At 39.8% G+C, this 25,444-nt stretch overlaps 1 protein-coding gene across 1 annotated transcript in view; it reads right to left on the reverse strand.

Annotated features, from left to right (window-relative positions):
* Positions 1-22,775: 22,775 nt before the first annotated feature.
* The window catches only part of LOC126267995 (staphylococcal nuclease domain-containing protein 1), a 90,134-nt gene continuing 87,465 nt past the window's right edge, over positions 22,776-25,444 (reverse strand). The window contains exon 15 of the mRNA XM_049973358.1: positions 22,776-24,594. Coding sequence (XP_049829315.1) covers positions 24,484-24,594 — 111 coding nt within the window. The 3' untranslated portion in view covers positions 22,776-24,483. The remainder of the gene's footprint in view (positions 24,595-25,444) is intronic.

Below are 25,444 nucleotides of genomic sequence, written 5' to 3' on the forward strand. Positions count from 1 at the left end.
AATGCTGCTGCCAGTATCTCAGCAGAGGTATTGTCTACAGATTGCTTCAGGCCAGTGTGTGAATCTATCGATAATTATTAATGGACATTGCTGTCCTTCTGACAGGTGTAGGGGTCTCAAGATGTCCAGGTACATGTGGGTGAATCTCTCAGTGACATCCGGATAGTTGCCTGTGGGCAGGTGCATGTGCCGTGTAATCTTGCTTCATGGGCATGCTATGCAAAAGTGGGTCAACTGCCAACAATCCTTTTGGATACCTGGCCAAATATAATGGAAGGCAACAAGTTTCATCGACTCTGATGCCTGGGTGGCAAAGATCGTGCAGGCCATGGAAAAACCACTTGTGTGTAGGTGGTCTTTCACCATGGAAGTATTACAACAGAATTGCAGATACATTGACAGGTTTGAGCTGCAAGCTAATCTGGGTATCATGTGGAAGGTAATGGAGCTCCTGATTGGTCTGTTGCATGTCGCATAGATGTGAAAGATTGACAGTCTCCGTGACTGCGCTAACCTGAGACAAAAAGTCAACCATTACATTATTGAGGCCTGAGATGTGTTGTTTGTTGGTTGAGAACTGCACTATGTATTTCAGCTGGCTAAATTGCTTTGGTGAACACTTGTCATTGTTTTGCCAGAAGGCATACGTGAGCAGCTTGTGATCGATATATATGGTAAAGGTTCTTGCTTCCAGTTGGGTGCGGAAGTACTTTACTGCTTCATACATGGCTAACAAGTTGCGATTGTAGATACTCCATCTTTGCTATGCTGGATGCTCAGTTTACACAAAAAAAGGGCAAGAAGTTGCCACGTGTTGCCAACACATTGCTGAAGTACTACTCTGATTGCTGTTTGACTGGTGTCTACAACTAATGCCAGGAGAGTGCATTTCTGGTAGGGTGTGCGAGGAGCACAGTGTTAACAAAAGTCTTCTTGGCTGCCTCAAATGTGTCGATCGTTGTTGGGGTCCATTGCAGTGATGCTTTGCACCTCGCCTCGAGATCTGACAGTGCAGCCATGAGTGGTTCCTGCACTTCAACATCCTGTGGCAGATGTGGCATTGGTAAAAATTAATCATGCCAAGGAATTTACACAACTCTTGTGCTGTAGCCAGTCGTGGATGTTTCTGGTAGTGGCGCGAGCCGTCTGATGAAATGCATTGTCCCAAGAAAGTCACATCTGGTTGTCCAAACATACGCTTCGACATTTAGAATGACGCCATACGTAGTGAGACATTTGAAAACCTGAGTAAGGCACGCTGCTGGTATAATTATGGCATTTCTGAAAAGATGAGGACTTCATCAAGGTAAGCAAAACGGTGTCATCAAGGTAAGCAAAACAATGTGGCAGTCCTCATAGTACTGAATTGATGAATCTCTTCCAGGTCTGTGCTGCGTTTCTAAGGCCGAAGGTCAAAACATGCTCTGAAATAAACCAAAAGTTGTAATTATTGCTGTCTTGGGAGTGTCTTTCTTGGCCACAGGAATTGGTGTACATTCTTTGGTGCAGTCAGCGGCCCTGAACATTCATTTCCCACTCAATGCACGGTTGTAATCTTTTTTTTCGTGTAGGTCTGGGTAATGATCTGGTGTAGTCCTATAAAAGTGCGGTAATACCCACATGGCTGCTGTGCACCATTCTTTTTGAGGATCAGGTGCAAAGGACTTGATCATGCACCAATGGACAGGCATGTTATCCCTTCCGCCAGCATAGCTTCAAACTTAGCCTTGGCTATGGCAGATCTGTCTGGGGCCGACCGCCTGGGCCCACACAAAATGGGGGACGTGCAGTGGTATTAATATAATGAATAGTATTTTGGCATGCCTGCTGCGGGCCCCCCAGGAGGCCTGGTAAGTGCCAGGACTGATTGAGTAGCTTGGTGAACTTGCCTGCTGCTGCCTGGATGAGGCTGACATCGCAGTTGGTCGCACGACGTTCATATCTGGTCACTAACAGACCAGTGACTGTGTCCCGTAGGCAGGCATCGGCGACATGGGCAGCAGGTGGTAATGGGTGAAATCTATGATTGTTTCCACTACATCGGTGATGACAATTTTCTATGTTATTGCACAACACAGCCTCAGGTCTAATTCCATATGCTGTGTGCCATATGTTGAATATCAGAACTGTCAACCACTGTCAGCTTGAAGGTGACCAGGTGATACTTATGTGCCTTGTTCCACAGCAGAATACTTAAATCGGAACTGATATATACTAAGAATTTTCATCCCGACTTACGGTCAGTAGGACACAGGCAGGTATAGGGACAGACAGGTGTATTGACTTACGCTTAACATTTCCTTATTCACATTGCACTTATGGGCTTGATTCCAAAATTGCTGATGATATGAGCCTATATCCATGACTTGGGTGTCATCACAATGGGATGTGTCGTGGCTGGAGCAGCTCCGTGACCACCGTTGGTATTTACTTTTAGCACCGTGATCAGCAAGGAGTTTACTATGTTGATTAGACAGAACATCAGTTTTGCTCATCAAGCCATTGTGTAATTGTTGCTCCAGTGCCATCACTGTTTCTGAAAGCTTGTTGCAATCAGGTTTTGTTTCTGTTGCGGTGCTGTTGCACATAACAGTAGCATCAAATCCAGAAGCAGGCACAATAGCATCTTGTACACTATGTACTCAAAAAGTATCCAGACACTCCCAGAAACACACATTTTTCATATTAGGTGCATTGTGCTGCCACCTGCTGCCAGGTACTCCATATCGGCAACTTCAGTAGTCATTAGACATTATGAGAGAGCAGAATGGGGCACTCTGCAGAACTTGCGGACTTCAAACATGGTCAGGGGAATGGGTGTCACTTTGTCATATGTCTGTATGCGAGATTTTGACACTCCTAAACATCCCTAGGTCCACTGTTTCTGATGTGCTAGTGAAGTGGAAACATGAAGGGACATATACAGCACAAAAGAGTACAGGCCGATCTCGTCTGTTGACTGATAGAGACTGCCGACAGTTGAAGAGGGTCGTAAAGTGTAATAATCTATCCAGACACAGGAATTCCAAACTGCATCAGGATCCAATGCAAGTACTATGACAGTTAGGCAGGAGGTGGAAAAACTTGGATTTTATGGTTGAGCAGCTGCTCATAAGCCACAAATCACGCCGGTAAATGCCAAACGACACCTCGCTTGGTGTAAGGAGCGTAAACATTAGATGACTGAACAGTGGAAAAACATTGTGTGGAATTACATATCACGGTACAGAATGTGGCGATCCTATGGTAGGACGTGGGTATGGTGAAAGCCCGGTGAACGTCATCTCCAGGCATATGTAGTGCCAACTGTAAAATTCAGAGGCAGTCGTGTCGTGGTGTGGTCGTGTTTTTCATGGAGGGGGCTTGCACCCCTTGTTGTTTTGCATGGCACAGTCACAGCACACAGCACAGGCCTACATTGATGTTTTAAGCACCTTCTTGCTTCCCACTGTTTAAAAGCAATTCAGGGATGGCAACTGCATCTTTCAACATTATAAAGCACCTGTTCATAATGCATGGCCTGTGGCAGAGTGGTTGCACAGTGGACTGGGCTGTACAGAGTCCTGACCTGAATCCTATAGAACACCTTTGAGATGTTTTGGAATGTTGATTTCATGCCAGGCCTCACTGACTGACATTGATACATCTCCCCAGTGCAGCACTCCGTGAAGAATGGGCTGCCATTCCCCAAGAAACCTTCCAGCACCTGATTGAATGTATGCCTGCGAGAGTGGAAGCTGTCATCAAGGATATGGGTGGACCAACATCATATTGAATTCCAGCATTACTGATGGAGGGTGCCATGAACTTGTGAGTCATTTTCAGTCAGGTGTGGTGGTGGTGGTAATTAGTGTTTAACGTCCCGTCGACAACGAGGTCATTAGAGACGGAGTGCAAGCTCGGGTTAGGGAAGGATTGGAAAGGAAATCGGCCGTGCCCTTTCAAAGGAACCATCCCGGCATTTGCCTGAAATGATTTAGGGAAATCACGGAAAACCTAAATCAGGATGGCTGGAGACGGGATTGAACCGTCATCCTCCCGAATGCGAGTCCAGTGTGCTAACCACTGCGCCACCTCGCTCGGTTCAGTCAGGTGTCTGGATGCTTTTAATCACATAGTGTATGTTGTCAGCCAGCGTGGCCACTTCTTCTAAGTATATCTTGGTTTGAGAGGCTATTGTCACTTTCACTTGCGCTGGTGTTCTATTGCTCCATATTCTGCATAGTAGTGCATCTGGCATGGTGTGAGTGCCCACTTTACATCTTAAGTGACGTATGTATTGTGAGGGTTTGTTGTCAAGGACATCATCTTCCATGAATACCTGTCGTACACTGTCCTACTCAAAGGCAGACACTCGGAGTAGTAATTCTGACTTATATGCAAATAAATGTGCGAATTGTACAGATTTTTCATTTAAATGTTTCCGTGCTCATTTCTACACTGGCATGCCAAAGAAAACAGTGCAGCACGAGTTTATCTGTCAAAATCACTACAATGTGCAGTACCAACAAAGTATGTCTTCTGCCTGTTGAGCTAACAATATTTAATCAAGAAATTGAAAATGTCCAGTCATTTAATGCAGTAAAACATGGTCAAGGAAGTGTGATTTGTGGAAATTGTTATCTGTCACCCTCTTGGCCTTGATGTTGACATGTACTGATAAAATTTCTTGCAGTTTCATGCAAGGCATGACCAAGTAACCATATTCCATTAGCAATTTATGGACTTCATCTCCCTTTGCAATGTTTGGGTGCTACAAGTGAGCGTGGATTTTCCTCCAAAATATTTAACTCGGAAGAATACCATGTTAACTCTTGTATTTAATATTCTTAATACAATAACTCATTACTTCCATTCACAATAACTTTCAGTCTATGTTAGTATGACTGACTGATCTGTACATCATCTTAGTTCATATAGGATTGAACTGACTGTGCAGTGGATCTTTGCTTGTCACACTGTTTACATTGTTGTCAATGAAATCCTTTTCTCTGTGAGTGCAACACAACTCCAAGCCACAATGTCAGGGAACAAGCAGGCCCACAGCAGTTGGAGAAGCTAACTTGCCATCCCACCTTGTAGATGTGATGTGCCTGTGTCTTTCATCGAACCTGTACATATTGCAAACCATTCTCCCCACAGTGTGACATTCAAAACTTAACTGCTAATAAAATGAACTTTCTTCAAATCTTCCAAGCACCTTTCATCATTATGAAGGCTCGAGAGATGTGATATATGTTTTTGTCAAAACCGATATCTCACTTCTTATATCCTCCCCCCCCCCCCCCCCCCCCAGTGAGATGAAAAATGTTGTAAAAGTTTTCCTGGTTAACTTACTTTAACAACATGCAATTTATTGAATACAAATTAATGTAACACTAATGCTTATCTATGTAATTCTCTCTATTGCTGTGCATATAGCTTTCATTTGCATCCACAAACTTGGACAAGAGCATGGCTCTCCTGCTTATTGACAATATTAGAACATTATTTTATCACTTTGTTTCTAGAAGCCTTCTTTTTCATTTCAACCTTTGTTTTAAATGTATTCCGCAGTCTCTTCCTTTCAATTAAATTTATGAATTCTTTATTTCTTCACAAATATAATAACTTCCTTTAACTAGAATAAGCTGTACTGCCTATACACTACTCTTAAATAGAAAAAAAATGGTGTAATGCTTTTAATAACATGTATCTTTCATTATCTTGTTCCTAGTTGCATAGGTTTCTTATCTGTGTAATCTTCATTAGTTTTAAACTCTCATTTATTTGAGTTTATTTCATTTTATGGCACTTTTGATGCATAATGTTAACATAATATTCTTGGAGGGCCTCCATTTAACTTACTCTGATTTCATCCTATTCTTAAAAAGTTAATGAGTATCTTCCCCTTTTATCAATTTAAAGATACTTTACTATTGTTGCCATGCCCTTGAATATAGATATGAAGAGAAATTAACAAGTTCACTTTACTTTTCTACTTTACATTCACTACATATGTGTAGTCTCTTTCCTTTAAATGATGTAGTCATAATAGATTATTTATATCCATTTTACTGATACTTGGTTCTGTCATGCTCATCGAGCTACATGATGCAGGGTAATCATAACCTATCATTGAATCTCAGACATCTATTAGGTCAAGCATGTATGAAAATGCCTCTGTCATAAGTCAGCACTGTCCTGGTAATTCTCTTTATGCTCTGTCAATTTGGAGAATTCTTCGTGAATAGTGCAGTGTTTCATGCCATTTAGGCAAATGCCATTTTCCACTGCCCATTTATGACACAGAAAGAGGGTAAGGAATAAATCTTGAAATACTAACTGTGCATGGTTGTTTTGTTTCATGGTTATGCAGGGTTGAACAGAGAGTTGTGTGGTTCAAGTAATTGACAAGGCACGATGGCAAGTAGACATCTTCACCTGTTGTGGGGAGGGCCTTTTCTGTTTTTATGTCATGGCTTGGTGGTTTCTGGACTGAACAAGGAGCAGACACGCTCTCCAAGAATGTAAACAGCAGCGAACATGAAATGTCACTTACTTCTTGTTGAGGCTTCAAGACAGATGTTGAATTTAATTTATATTGTATCTGCTTCAAGTTACAAAGTAATTGTGATCTGTATACCCACTGAAACAAATACAAGACAATCAATGAAGAAATGTTGACGTCATTTCATAATTAGAGTAGATATCCTTTTTCCTTTGACCAGTTGCAAAGGGAAAGAGTTGAAGTCTTTCCACGGCTACACACAGCTCTAAGGACATACTGCTTTTCAGGACATTCACATAAAGAAGATAATTAGTGGCAACTGAATTACACAATAGGTAAATCAATACATGATACTCTGGAAGACGGGTCAAATGTGAGTGTTCTGATTCAGCTTCAGACAAATAAGAAGAGTTCCAGAAACAATTCATTTTGGCTCCCAGTGATCAGAACACAGAACATTAGTGAGAAGGAAGAAGATGAAGAAGGTATGAAGTGTAAATTTTCAAGATTTTGAAGATTAATAAGTGATAGATTACAGTGTGCCCAAGAGAAACAGAAAATAAAGAAACTAAGAAGAATATAACTGCATTGTCAAAAAGCTCTTTACGAAGTAATGTGAAGAAAGTTAACTGATATATTCTGGGCAAGTAAAGAAATTTGAAAACAATCCACAGTTCTACAGTTGTTGACTGACAAATATGACAACTGAAATAAAATTCCTGTATTCCAGAAATAATGTTGACATGCATATAAAAGCATTTTCTTCCAATTACAATGTGAACAATTTTCACAAAGTTAAAAGATTTGCGTGTTCGAAGAAGAAAGTTTTGAACCCTAACAACAGCAGTGACACAGTAGTATCTGAATAATGCTGTGGGTGTTTCATGGTACACCAGAATGCAGTCTTTGAATCTGCTTCTTTCAAGACACTGGCTGTGTCAGGCGGTACAACACACTGCAGTGTATCACATTGTATTTGCTGCTGCATTGGCTGTGCAACCAGAGGGTGCAATTCAATATGAGTGAGCTGTAAAAATTCAAATCTGTAAAACGTTTTGTGGAATTATTGTGACATTGTTTTTATGTTATTGTGTTAGTAAAAAGTGACTATTTTCTTAACTGAGAGAAGGTGAGGAAAATAAAAGAGTACATTTATGTTTTATGCCAATACTCACACAGAGCATGGCCACAGACTTAGAGAGGCTCATGACTGGCTACAAGTCTTGATGCAACAAATGAAGTATGTAAGCACTAAGTTAGAGGCACTTAAGGAAGAATTGGCTAATACAGTAGAAACTAAGCTAACAGATTCAGAAAACACTTTGATAAAGTTACCTAAGGAATTGAAAGGTGAAATAGATTAACAATGTGAATTAGTGTGAGGGGAAGTCAAAAAGTGTTTCAAGAATTAAATAGCAAGATTTACAATGTAGGTCAAAAAGCTGTAAAAGAATTCAAACAGGTTGAGGATCAAATCTCAGACACAAAGGAACATACTACAGCGTTAGAAAAATGCAAAGAATTCATAAAAATAATTAGAATACCCAAGGCTTTATCTAATTTGCAGAAGCGAATACAGGACTTTTTAAATAATGCAGTACAGGAGAAAGTAGAATTAACTAATACTAGGTCTCATTCTAAGGAAGATGTTGCAGAACAACAAAAGGAATTAGGACAGTTGTGTAGGACTTACTGTTCTATTAAACATACTACATGGGCGCAACTAGTTCCAGAATTTCAGGTAATCCTAAATGAACTACCACATTTGTCAACAGGATAAGCTCTGGTACAGACTATGAATAAAACATTTGTAGGAGAACCCTTGTTGTGGCCATTATTGCCAGAGATTCCCTAGAAAAATTGCAAGAGAGGCTGCAGGAGAATCTGCATTTTAAAATGGACGATCTGGTATTAGTGCATGATTTTCGTGATAGCTCAAACTTACAGAAGGATGCAAATAAATTTTTCCCCCATTACAGGGGACCATTCAAAGTGTAAGACATACCAAATCTGAAAGCAGTGTACTTGGTAGACCCTGACACAGGATAAAATAAAGGATTGTACAATATAGATACACTTAAAAGCTTAAAGTCCCCAGGAAACTTCACATCCTTTGGGAATTTGGTGGAACGATGACCACTGGGTGTCTGTTAAATTGTTTCCATATTTCTGTTTTTAGTTTTGCCTGAGACTCTCCTGTGATCTTTTAATGAAGTAATAATGTCTACTATCATTTCTTCCATAAAAATAACTACAAGGAAACAAAAGGGGACTGAGCTCGACTTGACAACAGTCAGGTAAGTCCCTACATCTACAACAGCTGGACGCATAATGCCTAGTGCTTGTTTTGTGGCTATTGCACTGATATGTTAAGATAATAGATGGTTAATTAGTCTGTAAGCTTCAGAGTACCATAGATTAAATTTATCATGAATGTGTGATAGTTAATATTTCCATGTCATTTATTTAATTATGTGTTGCCAAACACATGTGGTACACAAAAAACTAAGAATGAGAATGATTTTAATTTTATTCATATATGATAGTGTTACGAGTTGGAGGAATATATAGTACTATAAAATGTATAGAAAAGTGAAATACCAATGACAACATGCTTTCAATAAACTGTGAATATAGTAAAGAGGGTATCTAAGAATTACGAGTAAAATGTTATTGGTTTTATAGAGATAATGAGTTATCATATCTATAAAGTACTGACATATGAACAGGCCATCTTTAATTATTATAGTGACAGTTTGGTGATGACTTATGTGAAAATACCTCCCTTTATATTGCATTTCACAGTAGTTTGTTAGGGTCAATCTCCGGGTTTTCTGCAATGGTGAAACCATGCAAAGCCATCCTGTAGAAAATGCCAAACACCTTCTTTCTATGGCCCCATGTAACTTAGCAGATAGGGTCCTTGGGGTGTGAGGTGGAAAGGGAATCTATCTACGGGGAGCTGTCTTCTTTTATTCTTCGATTCTAACATACCTGCCTCTTTGTTTCCTTTCCCTACTTCTCTCTCAGGAGTACCAAATCTGTCCTCCCTCTGTCCACATGCAAAGTTCCTATTGCAGGATCTCTTATCTTTACAATAAACATAATTGAAGTTACAACCTAAAACAGCATGATTGTATTGGAGGGGACAAATGGCTTGCACTTTGATTAGGTGAATTCATGGAAGGAATGACCTGTACTGCTTTAGTCAGTAGGAGATGTGTAAGGATAGGTGAACCCATGGAGGGGATGGTCTACACCTTGGTCACGTGAATCCATTGGGAGAATGATATGTACCATTTTTTTTGTGCATGAAGGTAAAAAGAGTGATACCCCACCTATAATGGTATAGAGCTTTGACACAATGTCTATCCTTAGAAAGAATGTACGTACAGTTACTACAGTAATATGAAGTTGTATAGTGAGTAAGTTTTCTCCTAATTAGCTATAAAAATGAAGAGACTTGTTTTACATCCGAGATGAAGGATGGTGTTGAATAAACTTATCAGATAGCCAAGGTGAAGGATAGTTTGGAGCAGAGATGTTTCAAGCAAGTGACAAGAACTTTTACTAAGGTTTGACTCTAATGAGTGTGTACTACGAATTTACCCAGCAGGCAACTCCTCAGATAACAACAACATAAGAAAGTGTTGAGAGTATATTTAAACTCACACAGACACATATGCATACACATACTTATTTTAAATAAAATAAAACTGTAATTTTCATGTAATGGATAAATGAAAAGAAATCTAAATGGTGTACTAGCAGTAGCTAATAGCATAAATACAGAAAACACAAGAAAGTTTTAACAATTCTTTTCTTAATTTAAATCTTGTCAAGAAGATTCATATACATATTAAAATGGCATATCTATCTTTTTAGAAAGACTGGTTTGGTTTTGTTTAGCTTTCGGGCACATGAAACAACTGGGGTCATACACTCCCATGTCAAAACTATAGAACATGAAACAGAGAGGAATTAAACGACTGTACATCAGTCCTAATGGACGTAATAGGAGACAGCTAAAAACTGGCAGGTGGAAAAATGGCTAAAAAAACACCATACAGAAATGGAGGTCCAAAACTTAAAATTAAATGGCCTTCACCATATTGCTTCGGTAGATAAAAAGTAAAACATGGTCAACAGCCCACGCATCATTTGCTAAAACGGGCGATAAATCGGAAGACAAACCCAAGTTGGAACATAAATTGTTAAAAAAAGGACATTCCAGCAGGAAGTGGTGGACAGTTAAAATTTGGGCACAATGTGTACAAAGTGGTGGGGTAGGGCAACTTAGCAAATGACTATGGCTAAAAAGGCAATGCCCAATATGCAGCCGAGTCAAAATAATCTCCTCTCAGCAGGAGGGCAAGGAAGAGGTCATCCAAGGTGCTGGGAGAGGCTTAATAAGCTGAAGCTTATTCCACCAAAGGGACATCACCTCCTGACAGATGGCAACACAGAGATCATCAGAGGGAATATAGGTACTCGCGGACTGAGACAAATGGCATGCATAACTGCTGAAGAGAAAGTCATGGTGGTAGGACAGTGGTAGTTCAGCAGTAGTGTTGAGACGGCATAAGAGGGATGGGCATGCAGACGCATAAACAAAACACCCATAGTTGAGTTTCGAACGGACAAGGGACCAGTACGAATGGAGGAAGGTGGTTCAATTGGCACCCCAGAAACTACCATTGAGGACACGTAGGAGATTGAGGGACTGTGTAAAGCAGGCTGCCAGATAAGATACATGGGAGGACTAAGAGTGTTTCCTATAGGGCATGAGCCCCAGCAATTTCTTAGTTTCAACGAACGAAAGGCAACAGGCCCAAGATGTAGACATAGAGGGGAAAACCATTTGTGCCGCCAGAAATTCATACAGCTGGTTTTGTCAGGGGAAAAGCAAAAGCCATTGTCAATGCTCCAGGAGTGAAGACGATCAAGACAGTGCTGAAGATGCCACTCAGTGAGACAGGTCCATGGAGAACTGCAATAGTTGGCAAAATCGTCAACATAAAGAGAGCCGTAGACGCTCGGTGGGAGACAGGCCATTATAGAGTTAATGTCGATAGCAAAGAGGACGACGCTCAGGACAGAACCCTGAGGCACACCATTCTAGGTATCCAGCAAGGCAGAACCCACATGCCTACAGTATTCTGATGCACTATGCTACACTGTAAAGTTTCTTTCAGGGCATCTGTGTGGATTATTTGTGGTAACAGCATATTCTCATAAAAAATGGTTTCAGTATTTTTAAGTTGCAATCATCGTAACTTTTTGTTGGTCAGAAATTGTGTAGTAACTGCATTCAAAATTCAGTAGTGATCAAATATTCGGTTTAAGTAACATGTTCCTGTGCACTTGAAAACTTTTGAATGCTCAAAATTACATCAGTGATCATAATCAGTATTTTTTACAGTAAAATAGCCATGAATTGCAGTGGCAGAAACCAGATTTGCGAATGGTGTAATCTGTTTTTGTAATGGATGTTTCAGAATTTCTGATGTGGAAGTCGAAAAAAGAGAAGACAGCAAGAAGTAGCTTCTTGTGTGTTTCATGGTTTATAGGCCTACTGGGGAAACTCGCCATGTAAAAAAATGAGTAACGCATCAAGCTTGGTGCCTCTAAGGTGATGTGGAAATCTGAGCATTGTTAATAAAGAAATTAATTCAGTGTTTGTTTCTTTTGATTCCTTTATCATTTTGCCTATAGTAAGAAAATGTAATTGAAACACTGAGCTGTCTCTAATGACTTTGCTTCTTTTCACAAGTAAAGTATGAATATTCACGAGTCCTTTGGTATGCGTGTTTACTAGTCAGTTGTGGCAAGAGAAATCAGTGACTCAAAGCATAATTTGCTTGGTAGACATAAATTGAAATTGTCTTTTTAGTTATAATTTTACAGTTTTAGATTATAGTATGCCCTGAGAGTTTATCTTGCTACCTTTCTTGGCTTTAGTTTAGATTATATTTAACAAATTTACTAAGTGGTGGGAATATCACAGTCAGCTTTGTAGAAAGTCCACCTGGGAGAACACCCGGGTGAGTGACCCTGTGAGAAGGTCAAAACAATTGGAAAATGATCGCTATCACATAGGTCGTTATGGACTCTCCAACAGATGGAGGGAAGAAGACCAAGGTTGCAAAAGGAAACATCAATGGCTGAATAAGACCCATATTTCACACTGAAAGTTGTGGGAACACCAGTATTCAAAAAGGAAAGATCGAGCACTGTGAGTGAGTGTTGAACAGCTTTACTACAGCCACTAATTGTAGTTCCAGCCCAAAAAAGTTGTTGGCATTGAAGTCAATGAATATTAAGAAGAGTGGGGAAAGCTGAGAAAACAGTGCAGACAATATGTTCTGGATGTTCTGGGTCACTTCATCTTTGGAGGGAGATACACATTGTTGTTGTTGTTGTGGTCTTGGTTTGGTGCAGCTCTCCATGTACTCTATCCTGTGGAAGCTTCTTCATCTCCCAGAACCTACTGCAACCTACATCCTTCTGAATATGTTAAGTGTATTCATCTCTTGGTCTCCCTCTACGATTTTTACCCTCCAATACTAAATTGATGATCCCTTGATGCCTCAGAATATGTCCTACCAACTGATCCCTTCTTCTAGTCAAGTTGTGCCACAAATTTCTCTTCTCCCCAATTCTATTCACCATCATTTAACCATACTGTAAAGCTGCATGCCCTCGGGAAAAATGACGGCTTTAATTTCACAGGTACATATTAAAGATGGTAAATTCCAGAGATGTCTTGACATTAATAGCCACAGCCTCCAAACTCATATCAAGTGACACATGTTTGCTGTAGACAGAGTCCAGGAAGTACATGCAACACTACTCAATGCTCTTTCAAAGTCAGTTCAATTCTTAAAATAGCCCCAATAGCCCACAGAGGGTAGGGGTCTGCATTGCTGGGAAACAGGTTTCCTGGAGGGTGATGCAAAAAGCAGGGGAAATGCACAGCAGTGGTAGTAGCTCAGCCATGTGGTGGAAAAAACCGCTTCAGTTCCACTGGAGGATCATGGTATCAGTACCCTGTGGGGGCATGAAGGGACCAGTTAGGCAGGTCATGCCTCATGTTCGCCTCCTGCCACCATTTGTGAGGATATGGCATCATTATACATTTGTTCCATTTCAGGGTACAGGGGGGAGTCAGGGGTCACCAGAAATGCCACCTTTGATACACAGGTGGAACATGTGGGGTCCAGCGACAAGTGGCCACCAGAATCTCCTCCTTCTTGGAGGACTACTTCTTCTTGTCCTTCTGGAAGTCATGGGCTAGAGCCCATGATTGTTCCTCATGGATGGCTCCCTGTAGATGCTACTCAGCAACACCAGTACTGGCACAGCGATATGAAATGCAGAAATCATCTGCATACAAAGGTGATACCCACGGGCCTAGAGCTGCTGCTAAACCGTCAATAGCCACTAAAAACAGAGAGACACTCAATACGGGCCCTGCGGAATGCCATTCTTCTGAATACGGGGGAACTATGGGAGGCACCAACTTGGACATGGTAAGTATGGAGCGACAAGAAGTTTTAGATAAAAATCAGGAGCGGGCCCGGGAGACCCCACTCACACAATCTGGAAAGGATATGATGTCGCCAGGTTGTGTCGTATGCTTTATGTAAGTCAATAAAGGTGGCAACCAGATGTTGAGTCTCGAAAAGGCTGTTCAGATGGCAGACTCATGGGACACAAGTGGTAGAGAAACCCTGGCGGAAGCCACCCTGACATGGAGCCAGGAGGCCACATGATTCCAGGAGCCAACCCAACTGCTGACACACGATATGTTCCAGCAGCTTACAAAGAAAGTTGGTGAGGCTGATGGGCCAGTAGCTATCCACATCAAGCGGGTTTCAGCACAGGGATGATGGTGCACTCCCGCCATTGCAGGAGCTGCGTCGGGGCAATGTGCAAGGGCACTGAGGAGATCCCACTCTGTAAATGGGGCGTTATTGGATTCACTGAGGTGTGCAGTGAACAAGAGGACTTTCCTTTCCATCTGCCGTTTGAGGGTGTGAAAGGCTGAGGAGTAGTTCTTACAACCCAGAGGCTCGAGCACACTGCTCATCAAAATGCTCGGCAATCGCCTTTGTGTCTGTAGATAACACACCATTGATGTTACTGCCAGGGACACATGTTGGGGTCTGGTACCCAAAAAGATGTCTGATCTACATCCAGACTTGTGAAGGTGACATATGGTACCCAATGATCAACACATACCTCTCGGAACACTCCTGTTTCCATTGTTTTATAAGCTGGCAGATATGGGCACAGAGCCACTTAATGGCTATTAGGTGCTCTAGGGAAGGGCGCTGCTTATGTCGCTGTAGAGCTCACCGACACTCTTTAATTGCCTCGGCAACTTCTGGCGACCACCAAGGGACTGTCTTTCGGCAGGTGCACCCTAAAGAATGAGAGATTGCATTTTCTGCCGCAGAAACAATCGTTGTAGTGACCTGCTCAACAACAACACTGATGGCACCATGTGGGTGAGATTTAGCGGTGACAGCAGAGGTGAAGGCTTCCCAGTCTGCCTTGTTTAAAGCCCATCTGGGTAGGCGCCCGTGGCTATGACGCCAGGAGAGTGACAGGAATATATGGAAGTAGTCCTTATCACACAGATCGTCATGAGCTCTCCATTTGGGAACGATTTGAGGTCATGTTTCTTAGCATTGAAGTTACATCTTGATCGCTTGGAGACTGCTGGTGTTTGACCACCAGCAAGAGATGACGTACTACACTTCGTGGCGCATCACCCCCGCTGAAGCCACCCTCTCCTCCCACGGGTGCCACCCAGCTGCAGCAAGGCCACCTGGCAAGATGGCCATTGCTAGCAGACCTGATGCCCCAGGGTGACTGGCATCTACTCCTTGGCATATATGGGTAGTTAACAGCGCAGGCATCAGCAGAGCTATCCGTGTTGTCAGGGGTCTACAACCAACAGGGTACATGGCGGCCCCATCACAACGGACTGGCTACCATGCTGGACATCAGACACAAACGAGCTAAGAAGTCCACTATCGTCGACAGTGCAGAAAGTGATACAGCACAGAGAATGAGGAAAACGCACCCAGGAGGGTGACCTCTCACAACAGCTGGAGAATGAGTGGAATTGCAGATCCATGTTGACGAAGAATGGGAGAGGTCTCAGCAGCGCATGATGGACACTAAGCGTCATGCAAGGCACCCTTCCCCAGTTGGCTCGCTCTTTGGGAAAATTTTGAAAAATGGAGGTAAAAGCCTACAGGGGACCATCACATAAATGTTGAACTGTGGGAGACTCCTTTTAGTTGCCTCTTACCTCAGGCCTATTCTAACCCCTGGACCCGCAGGGGGATTGGGCACCTTGTCTGTACACATCTCATTTCCACGTGCAACCCTTTTAAAAAGTGTGTCAAGCACCCTTTGCTGTTTCTTGCAAAATAATTTCATTGACTGCAGCATACTGTCCTAATTCGTAGGTACATCCATTAATTTGTCTGTCTTATCGGCAAATTGTTCACAGTTTCTGTATTTGTCTTAGTTATTACCCCTAACTGTTCCTTATGGCGTCTGGGACTATTTTGTTTCGTATGTCTCTGAATTAATCCTTTTTTAAGTTGTTCAAATGATGTTGCTCTCTTAGAGCTTCTCCTGTTAGTCTCAATTTTTCCACACTCAATAATTCCTTACCAGACCAATCTTCCAACTGAGCGTTTTCCAAGGTCTCCCACAAAGGCCTGCACAGCCTTGGTTTCCAACTTGTGACTGACAAATTTTTACCCCATTGTGATGGTTGCAATTCTACCAAGCCATGCAGTTCTGTGTTATGTGCTGTTAATAATGCTACTTTTCCTAACAGTATGTGTACTGCTTCCAGTTCTGACACACCTTGTGTTTCTGGTTCTGTCGAAGCTTTGTCCTTGACAACACTCAGTTTCAGAACCAACACTTGCAAGACAAGGACATAAAATACATTAACTTAATTCTAATGTCTAACCATGAGCCATCTCAACTCCTGGCACTGCCTAGCCATATGCCCCCAACAGTTACATGTATAACATTTTACTGAAACTTATTTTGTAGATGGTGCTGAATGACCCCTCAAAGTTACACTGTGCACATGTAAGAGGCACTAACAATCATGTCTTCCATTACCTTTAAAACTAAACAAATCCACTGATTCTGTACTCGCAATAAAACCTACTTTACAAAATGCACAATTGTCAAACTGCTCCTCCACGATCAAAATACTATAAAAAAAAAACTTTTTTGACTTGTCGTACCATAGGCTGAGGGCTCAGATGGCGCTCTAAGGCGATGTCAGTATTCTGACAGTGTTGAATGATGCTTGGACTGTCACCCGTGGAGAGTGAAATGAATCAGTACAACAATAGATTAGTTCAACTAATTTCGTTGGCCCCTAGTTCATCAGAAACAGCAGGGGGGAGGTGTCCAGTTGCCTCTCTTGTGAAACAATATATCTCCGGCTTTGCTGAAAGCACAGAGAGCAGGGCCAAGTGTGGCGTCACTCGAATGCCGCTGTCAGTGACATCTCTGGTTGCATCCATAATGACAGTGCAGCAGCGCAGCTGATGATGGCAGTGAAGTTCCTCCAGTGTTCAGGTGGGTACCTTGTGACTCAGGGCAGACTGACCTGCCTTTTGTGGTCGAACCGCAGACCCTGTATTGTATTCCAGTTGTCGCTCTGGGTGTCACAGTCTTGTGGTGTAGGTTGCCATAATGAGAAGAGAATCATTTTAGTACACAATGGTTGAGTACTTATATGCTCCATACTATGTTCATTTAGGGCTTAAGTCACATACTCTAAACACTTGTGGTGATAAGTGAGGAAAAGTTTCCATCCCTCCACAGCATACTGCATGTCAGTCACCAATGTTTTGTTTTGCAGTGCATAGCACTTCACCTCCCTGCGGCTGGCTCTGTTGCAATTCATTTCCGTTCTGACATATTTTTTGACTGAATATGGTTGATATGTTACAATATATTTAAGAAGACATTCTCATGTTTTTGATTTGCAAAAGAATTTCAGAAAACATGATTCTGCTTTCTTACATTCTCTCTCTCTCTCTCTCTTTTTCCATACAGAAAAGTCATTATACTCTAACATAATACGTGTTCCAAAATTCTACAACTGATCGACGTTAGAGATATAGGTCTATAGTCCTGCACATCTGTTCGACATCCCTTCTTGAAAATGGGGATGACTTGTGCCCTTTTCCAATCCTTTGGAATGCTACGCTCTTCTGGAGCCCTATGGTACACAGCTGCAAGAAGGGGGCAAGTTCCTTCGCGTACTCAGATAGATTTTACAGAGTCGATCAGTTGCAGAATTTTGGAACAAGTATTATGTTAGAGTGTAATGATTTTTCTGGAGACTAGAAATTTACTCTGTAGAAATCAGCATGGGTTTCAAAACAGACGATCGTGTGAAACCCAGCTTGTGCTATTCTTCCAAGAGACTCAGAGCCACAGACACGGGTTCCCAGGTAGATGCAGTGTTTCTTGACTTCCGCAAGGCATTCGATACAGTTCCCCACAGTCATTTAATGAACAAAGTAAAAGCATATTGACTATCAGACCAATTGTGTGATTGGATTGAAGAGTTCCTAGATAACAGAACGCAGCATGTCATTCTCAATGGAGAGCAGTCTTCCGAAGTAAGAGTGATTTCAGGTGCACCACAGGGGAGTGTCGTAAGACTGTTGCTACTCACAATATACATAAATGACCTTGTGGATAACATCGGAAGTTCACTGAGGCTTTTTGCGGATGATGCTGTGGTATATTGAGAGGTTATAACAATGGAAAATTGTACTGAAATGCAGGAGGTTCTGCAGCGAATTGACACATGGTGCAGGGAATGGCAACTGAATCTCAATGTAGACAAGTGTAATGTGCTGTGAATACATAGAAAGAAAGATCCCTTATCATTTAACTACAATATACAAGGTCAGAAACTGGAAGCAGTTAATTCCATAAATTATCTGGGAGTACGCATTAGGAGTGATTTAAAATGGAATGATCATATAAAGTTGAAAGTCGGTAAAGCAGATGCCAGACAGATTCATTGGAAGAATGTTAAGGAAACGCAATCCGAAAACAAAGGAAGTAGGTTACAGTACGCTTGTTCGCCCACTGCTTGAATACTGCTCAGCAGTGTAGGATCTGTACGAGATAGGGTTGAAAGAAGAGAGAGAGAAAATCCAACGGAGAGCAGCGCGCTTCGTTGCAGGATCATTTAGTAATCGCGAAAGCGTTACGGAGATGATAAGTAAACTCCAGTGGAAGACTCTGCAGGAGACACACTCAGTAGCTTGGTACGAGCTATTGTTAAAGTTTCGAGAACATGAGGATAAAATCAGAGAGATTAGAGCCCACACAGAGGCATACCGACAATCCTCCTTTCCACGAACAATACAAGACTGGAATAGAAGGGAGAACCGATAGAGGTACCCAAGGTACCCTCTGCCACACACCGTCAGGTGGCTTGCAGAGTATGGATGTAGATCTGCTTTATCTTTCTTGGCATTCTTTCTCATAATTTCATTCTTATCTCCTGGCTTCACAGAATTACTCAGGATGTTTATTTGTTCCGTTTGCCTTTTCCTTTGGTTCCAATGATCTACCATTACTTCCTTTTCTACAGCTGCAATTGAATGTAAATTATCTTTTTCTGATTTGTTACGTATTATTCATACACACTTTGCGACCAACTTCCTTCCTCATTTTAGTGCTGGCTTCAGATCATCTACCACCAAGTCTTCTGACTCCTCAACTGTTGTAGGCTCCTGATTTGTACCCAATCTATAAAATTATTGTTTTCAGAGTTAGTTAAATTTATGTTATTACATGATGAGGATCCATTTTGTGGTGAGAATAATGCTGGTGATGCATTTGAAACTTTTAAGCAAGAAATGGCATAATTATAGGACTATTTCCAATATTCTACTTCCCCTTGATCCAATAATTATTTACTTAGGTTTCCTGCAATATCAAGGAGGGTGGAAAAAAAGCAGGAAATTCGCCGATCGGATGTAAAATTTATATACTGTGTATATGTGAACTACTCTGTATGCTTATTATAGGCCCATATCACAATATTACTATCTACATACACACAGAAGAATATGCATAATGGAGATTACTCTTTGGTACAATAAAATACACTATAAAAGAGAAAGAATTGCATTATTCAGATATAAGCTACCATTTTTTTTATTTTATTTTCTTTTTACGGTGAGTATGTTTAATAGGCCTACACATTTCTGCCTGAAAACAGCACACGACATTATTATGCACTTGCCATTTTCGGTTGGTCTGTTCACTCTACTGCATACATCAACTAATCATTGAACCATTAATAACTCATTGCACGTTAATCACTACACAATAACACTGCTAAACAAAGTTATTCATATCACCAACATACTAATTATTGCAATGACATAACAATGAACGCAAAATATTAAATTTCCAGGCACAAACATTCTTCTGAGGTTCAATGTTCCATACCTAAGAATTGAATGTTACAGAATACGATGTTTTCATACTTCGCTATGGAAGAGCTGAGCATATCTGTATTGAGGTAAAGGATTTTTCATCTGACTTAATATGTAGAGCCATGTAAAACTGACAATTTTTTAGTTACTTGCGTTTGCTGTCTGAATAATTACATTAAAAAAGTTTTTGTTTTAAATACTACACCATCTACTCGATGTTTACGAAGCCTCACATTTATTTTTCACTAAAGGGGATTATTTGTTCCATTGTTTAAATTTATTGTGTTTGCGCTGGAAATGAATCAAAGGTGTTGTCAAAACTATCTGAAATAACATGTGTGTCAGACAGCATGCAGGCTTTATCACACAATCCCAATGCATTGGATACATATGTGCATTTTTGCTTTTAGTGCAGAATTCCAATAAGCAATCAGCTGTCAGTATTATGTAAGTGGAGAAAATGAGAGTTCTAGACTTTGCAAGTGCATGAGTTCACCTACTCATCTCTTCATATTGGCCAGGAAAAAGAATCCATCACAATATTTCTTGGACACACTTAGTACTTGGTGCATTTTACAATGCAACTTGTTTTCAAGTCATCAGGGGGCTTCATAATCATCTCTCTCTCCATCACTGTTGGATACCAATCACCCATGGACTAGCTATAATTGTTATTCTTGAAGGCATTTGCCAAGCATCACTGCGTGGTCCACATGATGGAATAAGGCAGTTTGCCTTGCAGCACCTGGTAGTTGATGGGACACAGACCTCAAATTTATTGCAGTGGCTCTATGAAGGCTGCCTTCTGCATATGTAGTTTCAGAAATGCACCCAAGAAGGTATTCCTTAACGCAATATAACTTCATGAATATACGTCAATACGGAGTGTTCACCTGATTTGCCTTTCACATGACCTGCTTGCATGGACAGAGGTCGCTTTCGCATCTACATGTGGGGCAGAATACAGGGAAGTACTTGTTGACAGATTGGGTGACCGCATTAAGGTATTGATGATTTTTCACAAAAAAGTACATTTTAGACAGATTATGGTTCCAATGTGATAACGCCTTCCAGGTAGAAGGAACACAGAAGTTTATTCACGGATTATTTTTCTGGGAAATGGATAAATAAGGTGGTCTAGTTTCACAGTCTCTGTATGTCCATCCTACCCTTCATAATGTTTTCATTTCCTATTCAATGACACCCCCCCCCCCCCCCCCCAAAGTGCTTCTGTACCTTCTTTACTCGTGTCCATTGTTGATAGCACTCTTAGTTTAAATTTACCTGTCTGTGATTTGTTCATTAACAGTACATAAATTTTTCCCACTGTTTATGTCATAGTAATTTCCCATCCTGATGGCCCTAATCCAGTGCCAGGTTAAATAAATCAGATAATAATAAATACACTGTATTTCTTCCTGTGAGGGAAAGTATTCTTCTCTGCCTCTAAATGTGGAAGGCATGGTAGTGTGCATTCATGTAGGTCTAACTACTGTTCAGCATATAGTTCAGTGATAAAGATCCCAAGTAGTCTAACTGTTTTGATAGACAGGAAAATCACTTTGAACATTTGTTGTTAAGGCAACATATTTTTTGTGACAAATATGGTGTCATTAATAGGCGGGGACAGGGAAAAATTGTTTTATTTTTTTTTTAACAAATTTAGTGTTATTTTTTGATTTTTTAAAACAGATTTGCTCATATTTCTGCAAAACCTCATTGTTACTTTTGTGCTACATTTTGTGTTTTTTTTCCACACTTCGCACAACCTTAAGCAAAATCTAGTTAGGCTTGTCATATCAGTTTTATTTTTGCCAAAATTCGTTTTTGACACACTGACTGCATTTCATTTAGTTTAAGTTGATGGTGTCTTTTTTGCCAAAGTCAGAATTTTTTCCAAATTAGATTTGTCTGCTACATTTGGCGTTGTTTATTCGTCATTTCAATGATGTTGTTGTCTCCCCCCCCCCCCCCCCCCCCATATCCACTGTAATTTAATCGTGTGGGTTACACGGGAAATGAACTGATATTTTAAAATTGTACACCAACATCAGTCTTGAGAGAATTTGAAAGCTGCAGTTTTAACATTTAATACCTATTAATCATCCTCTTTCTAAAATTAAGTGGTCTGAATACTAAATCTTGTTGAACATTTACACATTGAAAAACTATAGTTATTCTTGTTTTATAACTGTGTTTGTTCAAGTGACTTATCCTTAACTGAACAGTTAATCACGTATGTTCACCATCGACACTAGTGTTCGTATATGTTTGATTAAGGAAACAGGACGTACTATACTACTATAGGGAAGACAAAAGTTAGCACACACAACCGAATCTACCTAGAAGCAATCCTTCCAGCTACTGGGTAGCGCTGTTGCACTGTACTGGTTAAAGATTCTTAAGAATGCTATTACGAAATTGACATTTTATGTCAACCTAATCATTAAAGCAGTAACAGTTGTTAAAAACTAATAGGAAAAGTAATTGTAGGTGTTGCTATCTTCATTTCAATAAAATATTACATTTATTTCCATATTAGCATGGTATGATGGCATATTTTAAAAGATAACAAAGATAGACAAGTCTTATTCAGCAATTCAAACCACATTCTGGAAAATAGTCCTACTGACAATTTTCAGTTTTCGATTTGACTTTAGTACATTTTCACTCAGTAAACAGATACAAAAGGGTGAAAAAAAATTATGCATTTTACAATAAAGGAAAAAGGAACACTGAGCACAATAAACTATATGGAATATTTTGTCAACAACTTTATTTACCATCTGTTTAAACACATCCCCAAAATCCACCAGAGTATTTAGCCATCATAATCTGCAACTCAATAAGGTAGATAACGTAAACCTCAACATCTGTTGCCATTCATTCTATAAAAAACAAACAAAAAACTCTAAAAAACTGTCAGTCATTGTCTGAGACATTCCCTGCCGATTTTACATGTTTACTGTCTACTCAATGAAATAGTTCTTAATACTAAGCAAATATGTTGCTACTGTGAATCATTAGGTCTCATTATACATGAAATGGCACATCACAAGACTGAGTCCAGTGTTGATAGTTTTTAATCAGATGAATATCTCGTATTCAACATTCTGTACTTATGGCTCTCTCTCTCTCTCTCTCTCTCTCTCTCTCTCTCTCACACACACACACACACACACACACACACACACACACACACACTTTAAAAATTTTTTACAAAAATGCTAGACAGTCACTTATCACAGTAACTATTACTGTGTCATTTAAATTTCATCATTCCAAAGAAAGCATAGACATGCGAACTCTCTTGCAATATGCAAAATTGAATCAGGTACACTAAATGTAATTGTTAATGATTTTTAAAAATTATATGTATTATTCTGAGTTCTTACATTTACTAACACTTTTAAATCTGAGTTTTTGTGAAATGCACTGACAGTGTTTTATGCCATAGTGTACCAGTGTCTACTTTCAGTGCTCTAGATGTAAATAATAGTTTCTCATACAGAAAAGGAAAAAGTCCTGTCTGTAACCTTACAATAAATTTAAAAATTTTATTCATATTAACAAATACACTGCTAATTTTCCAACAGTGTTGCAAACTATGTGGAGGAAATAACTCCACCCCTGAATGCAATAATAAAATATGAAAGCTTTCAAACCTACAGCTGGCAGGACAGTGAATCCAATAAACAAAGAAACTTTCAGGAAATAGATTAAAGACTTTAACATAAGGCTTTATATTTTCAGGAACATCCTCAGTTGATTTAATATTTTACCATCCATTTTTTCTGTCGAATGTATTTTCTTCCATTACATGGACTTTCCATGAAGTGTATGGACATAAGCAAAATTGGAGTACAAGTAATTACAAAACTTTATATTCTTTTTTTTCATCACAGCTATAAAAACTTATTCCTTCCTTCAAATAAACATTCATAATATGCTCTACATTGATAATCTCTCAATATTACAGTAACCAAAACTTAAGTGAATGTAAAGTGTTTTACTAAAGGAGTACAAAAATCTATACTCTAGTACACAAACAAAATTTCTCACATTTAAAATTCTAGTATTCCTGCAAGGGCAAGCTAAATTAATATACATAATCTTAAAAGTCACATGATGCATCACAGCTCATGCAGTAAAATATTTTATATAATCTGGCAACACTGGTTATCTGAAACAATCATAATACACAATCAAGGACATGCCATTTCTCACTGTGACCTAAAAAGTAATCAATTGCTTCAATAATTCAATGGGTGTAATAAATACTGTGATGATCAATAAGAACTGTCACGAATACATTTCCCATTTACTCATTAAAATCAATAAATACAATGAATTTTTGTTTGCTCTTTCTCGTGGTTTACGTGTTTACCATTCCTAATAAGAATTCATGTTATTTCTGTTTTCCTCTGTTGCAGGCACCACTGTTTCTGCATTCAAAGCCATTTTCATTTAACGACCCAAACCAAATTCTTTAGCATCATCATCTCTAATGTCACCATATTCCCACACATTGAGGTGATTCTTCTTTGCCACTTCTTCTGCAGCTTTGTATTCTTCAACCTTAAAAAGCAAATATTTGAAAAGATTATAACATCAACAAGATACTCGATATTATCCATTCTACTTATGCAACTATTTGAGTACAACAGTATAATAAGAAAAACAATCTCCCCCCACACCCACACACACTCTGTCTGTCTGTCTGTGGAGAAGGAATTAGTCTAAACAATTAAAATATTTTTCCTTTCTGCATGTGTATTGTCTAGTTTCATTTCATTGAGGCACTAACTACACTGATATACTAAATTAAATTCCATTTTGGAATATTTATTAATTTCTTTGTTATTAAGTTATGGCAGACATCTTCAGTGTTTCCTATCATTACCATTTACAGCATTACAATCAGCTGTCTTGCTATTGTTGCCAAAGTAATTCTCATTGATGCTGTACTTTGGTCCTGAGCTAGCAAATTTATTTAATTAATTACTTCTTAAGTTTTTAATTAAACCTGGCTTGCAACACAGTATTTTTGTATTGAATTGTCATGTGTTATTCCAAAAAGTTATATTAATAGCCTTGATCAGATTAGACCGTACATAAATGTGCCGGTAAACATTATTGTGTTGTGGCACAATTTTCATTACTGCATGTGTGTTGTATGTGTCACAATAACTACACTACAAATTTTTGTATCAGTCTTTCTTAAACATTTGGCCGGAAGTAGGTTTCTTTTAATCGGAGAATTTGAACTGAAAAGGGTAATTTTCACTTTGCATTTACATCACATTTATGTAATAGAAAATGGCCACGTATTGTTGCAACAGTATTTTTGGCCAAGCATTTGCAATCAACCAAAGGTAATTGGACGAGCCATTAGGACAATTCTGCATCTAGGCACTCCAATAGTACT

The sequence above is a fragment of the Schistocerca gregaria genome, chromosome 4, assembly GCF_023897955.1.
Source record: "Schistocerca gregaria isolate iqSchGreg1 chromosome 4, iqSchGreg1.2, whole genome shotgun sequence".
In the NCBI taxonomy this organism is placed as follows: Eukaryota; Metazoa; Arthropoda; class Insecta; order Orthoptera; family Acrididae; genus Schistocerca; species Schistocerca gregaria.